The sequence below is a fragment of the Hippocampus zosterae genome, chromosome 17 (assembly GCF_025434085.1).
Source record: "Hippocampus zosterae strain Florida chromosome 17, ASM2543408v3, whole genome shotgun sequence".
Classification (NCBI taxonomy): domain Eukaryota; kingdom Metazoa; phylum Chordata; class Actinopteri; order Syngnathiformes; family Syngnathidae; genus Hippocampus; species Hippocampus zosterae.
The window spans coordinates 11,068,835-11,077,186 of record NC_067467.1 but is presented as its reverse complement, the minus strand read 5'-3'; the positions used below and the strand labels follow the sequence as shown (position 1 = coordinate 11,077,186).

At 42.7% G+C, this 8,352-nt stretch overlaps 1 protein-coding gene across 4 annotated transcripts; it reads right to left on the bottom strand.

Annotated features, from left to right (window-relative positions):
• Positions 1–214: 214 nt before the first annotated feature.
• On the bottom strand, positions 215–8,228 carry slc5a11 (solute carrier family 5 member 11). Of its 4 annotated transcripts, XM_052049053.1 has the most exons (16): positions 7,772–8,228; positions 7,315–7,458; positions 6,831–6,902; positions 6,392–6,496; positions 6,243–6,302; positions 6,065–6,169; positions 5,881–5,986; positions 5,222–5,302; positions 4,536–4,741; positions 3,813–3,948; positions 3,110–3,217; positions 2,881–3,031; positions 2,518–2,686; positions 1,828–2,043; positions 782–914; positions 215–715 (listed from the first exon to the last, which is right to left on the bottom strand). In XM_052049053.1, the coding sequence occupies exons 1-16, from the start codon at positions 7,871–7,873 to the stop codon at positions 486–488; spliced, it is 2,124 nt and encodes a 707-aa protein (XP_051905013.1). In that variant the 5' UTR covers positions 7,874–8,228; the 3' UTR covers positions 215–485. The 4 variants fall into 4 exon arrangements, with proteins under 4 accessions (XP_051905013.1, XP_051905016.1, XP_051905015.1 ...); XM_052049056.1 differs by lacking the exons at positions 7,315–7,458; positions 7,772–8,228 and having other exon boundaries at positions 6,378–6,496; positions 6,831–6,846; XM_052049055.1 differs by lacking the exons at positions 6,065–6,169; positions 6,243–6,302; positions 6,392–6,496.
• Positions 8,229–8,352: the final 124 nt, after the last annotated feature.

Below are 8,352 nucleotides of genomic sequence, written 5' to 3'. Positions count from 1 at the left end.
TATTGTTTTCAGCATCAGCGGCATGATGACATGATGTCAAGAAGACAAATCGATGTAAAATTAACCAGAGTGGACTTGTTGTTGGCTGCAAAATTGATTTGTAGCAAATGTGTTCTGACAAAATGCTTACATGCAAAGTGTATTGAGTAAACAATATCTTATTGCGCTTTTTTTGGTACTCTGTTCCAAATGTTCAAGAGCTAAGGGAAGACAGTTTTCAACATGTAATGCCAAATAGCTCATGACTAAAAACAGTTTTTTAATTTTATTTTGTTTAAGGTGGGAAAATGGCTAATGTACACAATTGACAGTAAAGAAAATACCTCAGTATGTCAACACATTGAAGTTTTTTTAACTCTTAAGAAGTAAAACATGGCAATATGGAATTACGCATCTGACTGTTTTGTTGATTTGAAAGGCGTAAAATAGTGTACACAACCTTATGGCCTCGGTGAAAAGTCCTCCGAGAAGAGCAAGGCAGCCTCTCAAGCCCAGTAGCCGATGATGAACATAGCCACAGAGAGACACATGATCAGGTTGGCGTTGAGCACCTGTTTCAGACGTGGATTTTCTTTCAGTTGACTGAGGTCAGAGGTCGCGGGCGTCACGGGACTTTTCTTTGACTCCTTTTTCTGTGGATTCAACCCACAGAGCCAGTAGAGAGCAGACACCAGCCGGGACTGTCGTCTCATGCTGGAGTCCTTGCCTGACGAATCTGCAAAGTGCGAGAGATGGGGAAATAAGCACTAGATGAAAGACGGTTAAGCAGATGTAAAACTACCTTTTCTTGTGCTGTTGTCTCCTTCTTTTTCTGTAACCACCATCTCAGCCCTTTCGTGACTTGCAACCTCCTCCCGGGGCTGCTCTTTGGCTTTCACGGGGCTCAATCTTGTGAACCAAGTCAGACGATCAATCTTAAAAAAGATAAAAATAAAAATAAAAATACGTCCTCCAGTCATATACCACCATAAAAATCATATTTCCAAATTTAATATTGATATTGATTCACTGGTTAGCATGTCCGCCTCACAGTGCAGAGGTTGTGGGTTCGATTCCGGCTCCAGCCTTCCTATGTGGAGTTTGTATGTTCTCCCCTTGCCAGTGTGGGTTTTCTACAGGTACTCAGGTTTCCTCGCACATTCCAAAAACATGCATGGCAGGTTACTGGAACAACTTAAATTGTCCCAACGTGTGATTTTGCACTCGAATGGTTGTTCGTCTCTGTGTGCCCTGCGATTGGCTGGCAACCGATTCAGGGTGTCCCCCGCCTACTGCCCGAAGACAGCTGGGATAGGGTCCAGGACACCCCCGACCCTTGTGAGGATAAGTGGATTCAAAAATGGATGGATGGATGGATATTGATTTTTTGGGGGGCCCTTTGCTTACTGAAAAGATGTCATTCAGAAAATAAAGTAAAAATGGAAAGCCTACTAGAAAAGCTGAACTTTATTTGGTGTTAAATTGAGGCACGTGAAAAGGTGGCAGCTGTGTGCGCTACTGACAACCATTTACCATGAGTATGAAAGTGACTGGGTCATTCTGCACACAGCCACAAGCCCAATTATCAGAGGGTGTGCACACTTATGCAATCACATCTCAGTGGTTTATTTTTACAGTGGCTTTCAAGAAGAAAAAAAAACGTAACCGACTTGTACAGTGTACAAGTCACATTAGTGGTGAAAAAAGTTTTGAAATGATTTATCTTGGTCTCATAAAAACCTGCCATTTGAAATGGGGTGTGTAGACTTTTCCTATCCACTGTCGCGCTTCTATGTTTGCAGCCATGTTGTCAGTGTGTCACACTAGCAGCTTAAAGGTGGTCTTTACCTGTTCGTCTTTGGGCTTGTCGGTGGCCAGACTGACCAGCACGACCACGACGAGCGTGATGAAGGACAACATCATGGAGAAGTAGAGGTAATGCACCGATTTGACCACGACGGGCCTGTCGTCTGGCTCAAAGCACATCGGGGCCGGGTAGATGAAGTCCATCAGCATCCGGATGCAGCCTATCGTCAGACCCACAACCATGCCCCAGAATGCACCCTGTGGGTGAGGGACGAAAGGGACATGACATAAGATCGGAAATTATGGTTGTCAGAAAAAGATGGTCTGCCTATGGCTGCAAATGGTAGACCGGTTCGATCAGATTTGACTGTTTACATCGCAGAGATAAAATAAAATCACCTTGCTGCGATTTGTGCTCTCGCTTGTGTGTGAATATATTTAGAGCAGCGAAAAATAGCCATGGCTATCCACTTTTGGCCTCACATTGCTGGACGATGTTTATCGAGAACCGCCCTTCAACTTGCATCATGTTAATGCTTTTTATGCTGGCCTGTGGAACTCAAAACTACTTTAGCGGTGAAATCATTTTCAAATTCGTCCCTCCAGGGCCAGGAAGCTATATACGGTTTCTCCATTTGCGGTATTGAAACGCGGATGAAGGCAGCCAAGTGGCCACTAAAGGTCCGGATAACAAATGCACAGCCCTCGACCGCTTGATTGTAAACACACTACCTTCTCATTAGTCCTCTTCCAGAAGCAACCCAATAAGAAAATGATGGACACGGGGGGCTGCAGGTAGGTGCTGATGGACTGGATGTAGATAAACAGCTGCCCACCTTGACTGGCTTGAATGACAGGAATCCACAAAATGGATGCCACCACCAGTATGAGCACAAACACCCTACAGTGTAAAAAAAACAACATTTGTTCATCTGAATGATTTCTTGTATGTTTCTGGTGCTGCTGTTTTGGTTATCTACAGAGAGAAGCTACAGTAAAATATGTCATATGTCATTTTATTAGCATCGGTACAGTCCCCAAAGAATTTCCATTTGAATGTAAGTTAGCTATGTCAGAATAAAACAATGAACGCACCTCCCCACGATCATAAGCTCCCACTCGGACGCCCCAGATCGGAACGTCTTCCACAGGTCGATGGTGAAAATGGTGCTCGCGCTGTTAAAGACGGATGTGAGGGAGGAGACCAGCGCAGCAATCATCACAGCCGTCATCAGTCCTCGGAGTCCTGAAAGCGACACAAAGCATATTTTATATGAATATTGAAGGGGTAACAATGACGGGAAGTGTTGAGAATGGAAGTAACCTGCAGGCAGAAGCTCCATGACCAGTCTGGCATAAGCGGTGTCCGTACATCCTACTGGGTTGCCGCAGATCTGCTTGCACAACTCTGGATCGGCACACGCTACATCATCTGCATGCATACATTTTCAGTCAGATCCAAATGGGTATTAAAATGTTCAGCATTTTCTTGGACTGAAACAATCAGTTGAATAAATCAGATAATTAGATTTTTTAAAAAAAGGAAAACCCGTTACTAACTGGAGCCAACAACAGTCAACTACACTCAGTTGTTGACAACAGTCAACTAGATTCGTTGACACCCACGTCACTCACCAGGTCAGGTCCTGCCTTTTAAAGCCACACACACTAACTTTGTAAGGAATAATCAATAACAATTACGGTCTGGATAAAGATGAAGATGCAGGATTTGTTTTTGTGCATGTTGGTTAAGAAAATTGCATTCTGCCGTTAACAGCAATTCGTGAATGATGAAAATCAGACAAATGCAATACGTCGAAATTGTACTGAAGTGGAGACTGAGGGCAACAGGAAAACTAACTAGTGCATCGAAGTGGAGACTGGGGAGTACAATTCTGCAGCATCCACAGCCAAGGTACGCTAACACGGTAAGCTAACATGAGCAGTATGTCAGCCACCAGTTTACAGGGGCAACAGGAATAATTGTGCGTTTGAAGACTTAACTATTAAATGCGTGCTTTTCCCACCTGTGAAAAGTATCCTGCTGATCATGCCGGGCAACATGATGGCAAAGAACGGCACAACCTTGAGGTAAGCAGCCAGCAGGGAACCGCCTTTTGCATGGCTCAGCGTTTTAGCAGCTAGTGAACGCTGCACGATCACCTGAATCACAAGCACACACAGAGCTCAGTGGTGCACATTTTAGGTTTTGATTTGTGTGCATTTATTTTTTAGTCACAATTTCAACATTTCTTTGAGATGATTAATTTGTTCGCAATATTTTTTTCATAAACGGCATAAAGACGAAAAGTCCCAAGCAGTGATCTATGTGGGATGCCTCATGTTGTCTTATAGTATACACCTCAGTGATGCACAATTTTATTCATTTTATAACTGTTTTGTTTTTATAAGTGGTATATATCTTAAGAAAGACACAGAAGAGGACTGAATAAGGTTCTCAGAAGTGATGTTTAATGGACACCTTATGTTTTATTTTGTTTAACAAATGATGCACATTTCATTCATTTCGGTATTTTTTTACTGGTGTATGGTTTATAATCTCTGAGAGGATGAATGTTTGAGTCAATCTGAGTCAGTGAATTCCATTTATATTGATAAGACAAAAGAAGCAATTCGATTAAAATATAATAAATAATAAATAATTAATAATAAATAAGGTTTCTTAAAGTGATCCTTGCGGGACACCGATATACTCTTCTTCTCTTTTAAAGAAATAGAACAAATTCTACCTGATCAGAACACCAGTACCACATGGAAGGAACTGACATGCCGATGAAGACGCCAGGCCACGGAAGGTCAGAGTCCACCGGGTCCCTGAATAGGTGGAAGGAATCTTCTCGGGGGATACCACACGTCGTGTTCGGCACGCGAACCGATGGGATGGCATCGAAGTAGCCCTCCATCAGAGCATTCCAGCCTCCCACCTTTGCAAAACCTTAATGGGAGCACAAAATTAAAGCCAACATTAATAATTCATTCATTCATCTTCCGAGCCGCTTGATCCTCACTAGGGTCGCGGGGGATGCTGGAGCCTATCCCAGCTGTCTTCGGGCAGTAGGCGGGGGACACCCTGAATCGGTTGCCAGCCAATCGCAGGGCACACAGAGACAAACAACCATGCTCTCACACTCACACCTAGGGACAATTTAGAGTGTTCAATCAGCCTGCCACGCATGTTTTTGGAATGTGGGAGGAAACCGGAGCACCCGGAGAAAACCCACGCAGGCCCGGGGAGAACATGCAAACTCCACACAGGGAGGCCGGAGCTGGAATCGAACCCGGTACCTCTGCACTGTGAAGCCGACGTGCTAACCACTGGACTACCGGGCCGCCTCATTAATAATAATAATAATAATCATACTAATAATAATCATAATAATAAATATGTCAAGACATGGTTTGAGGGTGTGCTTACTAAAGCCCATGAGGATGAGCGCTCCCCCCAGCATGATAACCGTTTGAGCAGCATCGGTGTAGATGACTGCAGCCAAACCACCTGAGGAAAAAGACAACACATTTAATTTCACTTAGAAACAACTTGCAAAAGACACTAGAAAGTCTTGTTGGGCATAAAATTATGACTACGGTATTAACTTCAAAGAACACTGCCCGCGATTAATCAGCATTGCCTCACTTGTGTGTTTTCTCAGGTGAAAAAATGGTGGAACTTACTTTTATAAATTACATGTTTCACCGATGGTCAATAAAATAATTGTTCTTTTCCAGTCTTTTCTATCCAGATGTCCATGTATTGCGCAATGTTCAAATGTGCACTTTACACTATAAAAATATCATATACAGAATATCGAATTAGTTCATTTTGATATATATCTGTCTAAAGTGCAAAAACAATTTGGGAGAAAAACTGCCGCTCACGTCACTCACCAAGCCAGACCCCCACCTTTTCAAGCCCTACACAATCAAAGTCATAGACACTATAGTAGAACATGAGAATAGCGACCCCCAGTGGACAAAAATAACAAGCACCTTACATGCATGTTATTATTTATCCCTGTATTTTTATTTTATCCAATTACTGGAGCAAGGTGAGCAAAGTGAGGCCAGGTCACTCACCTGCTACAGTGAAGAGAGCAGTGACAGACAGTAGAAACACGATAGCCACGTAGATGTCCCACTTCAAAGCCATCTGTATAAACAAGACACCGGCGTACATGTCCACCTGCCATCACGTACAAAAGACACCGATTAAATACACATTTGGGCATGTTAAATTAAACCGTAAAGGTAAAAATTATACCGATATCTTGGTGAAGATGTAAATAAACAAGGACAAGATGGCTATAAACAAATGCGTTCTTCTCCCGCCATATCGCCTCTGTAAATATTCCGGCATGGTTGTTACCTGGTAGGAAGTGACCAGACAAAGCGTTACAAAATGATCCGACGATATCCATGTATGTGTGCTCTCATCTTACCCCGGAGGCCAGATAAATGGGCAGGAAGATCCACGCAAGGAGCAGCACCATGAACATTCCCTGTCAAAGAGCAACATGGGACGCTTGAGCATGCTGACACGCTCAAGAGTCACGTGTTTCTCACTGGTAACTGACTTGGCATATCGTACATTCCACTCGTAGGCGATTGCCCCGATACCCGCCGCTGCTCCGGAGCCGGCCAACCCGATTAAGTGTCCGCTACCGATGTTACTGGAAAACAGTGAGGCCCCTACCTGCAAGTAGAATGGATCTTAAAACTTTCAATAAAGCTATTGAATATCTCGCAAAATTGAGTATTTTTGCATTATTAAACAATTGAAGTGCAAGTTGGGTTTATTTTTTTTTGGTCCACTTTTCATGTTCTACTGTAGTAACTGTGACTTTGACAGTGAATGGCTTTAAAAGGCGCGGCTTGGCCTGGTGAGTGACTTGGGTGTCAAGCGAATAAGAGTGTCAAGCGGTATCAGCAACTGTGTCTGGCTCAGTGAAGACATTTTGTCTGAACTATTTATAGATTCAGATTTTGAAAAAGTGTTCAGAGTGAGTCAGTAACATGTTTGGACTCACCGGCCACCAAGTCATGCTCTTCCCTGCCAGGAAGTAACCATCCACTGTGCTGCGCTTCGTCTTCCACATTGACTAGTAGACACATGACAGATTATGTGGAGAGATACATGAAGTTGTAAAACGACTTTTATGACGTTCAACAACCTTTTTTTTTCTTGTGAAAAAAAAAGAGTGGCTGAAACTAACACTAATAATTCACTGTGTAGAATGCTACATTCTCTCATGCATCACATGGGCCAGCACTACTTATGATGAAGGCCTTAGGCAGATTAAAATGACCAAGGCTGAAACACGACTGGACAAAAAAAAAATACATCAAAATTCTGCAAGAATAAACGAATCCAACTTTATGGACCAAACATTAGAATTTGTGGTTGTAAATGTAGCCCAGTGTGATCTATTAAATGGGTCAATTTTTCAACACGGTGCTTGTAATCGATCTCATTAGATGACATCATCTTGATAACAACCATCACGGACTTACCCAAAAGCCCACGGCCAGAAGCAAGACGAAATAGAGCCCCAGTACCACTACGTCCACGGCGACAAAGGCAGCACCTCCTCCGCCTGTAGACGGTGTCGTAGACATGGTGCTTCCTTGCTGAGTGACTGCAAGATCTAAGGTCTTCTGGAAAGAATCACGACATTGAAAATTGTGGTTAAAATGTTATGCACTTCCATCACTGATTAAAGAAAAACTTGTTTTGAACACTAGTAATAGAAGCAGGTATTTGTTGTACATGCAAGAAGCTTCGCTTGCATTCACGTTTATACATTTTAAAAACTACGAGTCAATGAATCAGTTTATTTGGATCTGGAAGTGCTGTCAATTAAATTGGCTCATGTAATAACTTGCAAGTATGGTGTATCTGTCACAAACAAGGAAAATGACACCTATTAAAAATGTGTGTTATATTGTAGAAAAAAGCAACAATACTCACCTCTCTGCGGGTTGCCAGAGACAACCAAGCGCGAGCAGGAATTCGCCGAGGATGAGTGAATGAGCGAGCTCGTTTCGCGCAGCAGGAGATCAAACTCCACATTCAACACGTGCGCGCTGAGGCATGAGTTAAATTGTAAAAGATTTATTGCCCCTCGCGCACACAACGCACACGTGGCAAGTGTATCAAATAAATGATCATTGCAAGTACGCATGCAATGAACCTCGTTATTTTCTCCACAAACAGGAAATCCAACACACAACTTGTCCCGAGGAGATAATGTGTCTTTATATCATTTAGCGGTGTTCAAAGATACAATACATAATGCATACGCGATACATTTCAGGTCATAAATGCACAGCAGGCCGGGGTAAGTGCAAAAGGGAGGAGAGCAAGATTATCATTTAGGGACAGCTCATCAGTGGCAATGATTGGTTTAAAATGACATGTCAAAGGGAGTAGTTGGTGTGCGTTGGGGACACAATGAAAAGAAAAGAAATACTACGAGAATGAAGTCAACAAATTTCATAAATAGAGATGTAAGTTTACCAAAAAAAAAAAAAGAAACAAAAACCCCAACA

Excerpts from the sequence above, each read along its gene's own strand:
- slc5a11 (XM_052049053.1), bottom strand. The coding sequence starts at position 7,873 with ATGTGGAGTTTGATCTCCTGCTGCGCGAAACGAGCTCGCTCATTCACT. Across the intron at positions 7,459-7,771 it reads CTCTGGCAACCCGCAGAGAG|AAGACCTTAGATCTTGCAGT; the intron begins GTGAGTATTGTT and ends GATTCTTTCCAG. Across the intron at positions 6,497-6,830 it reads AGAGCATGACTTGGTGGCCG|GTAGGGGCCTCACTGTTTTC; the intron begins GTGAGTCCAAAC and ends TTCTACTTGCAG.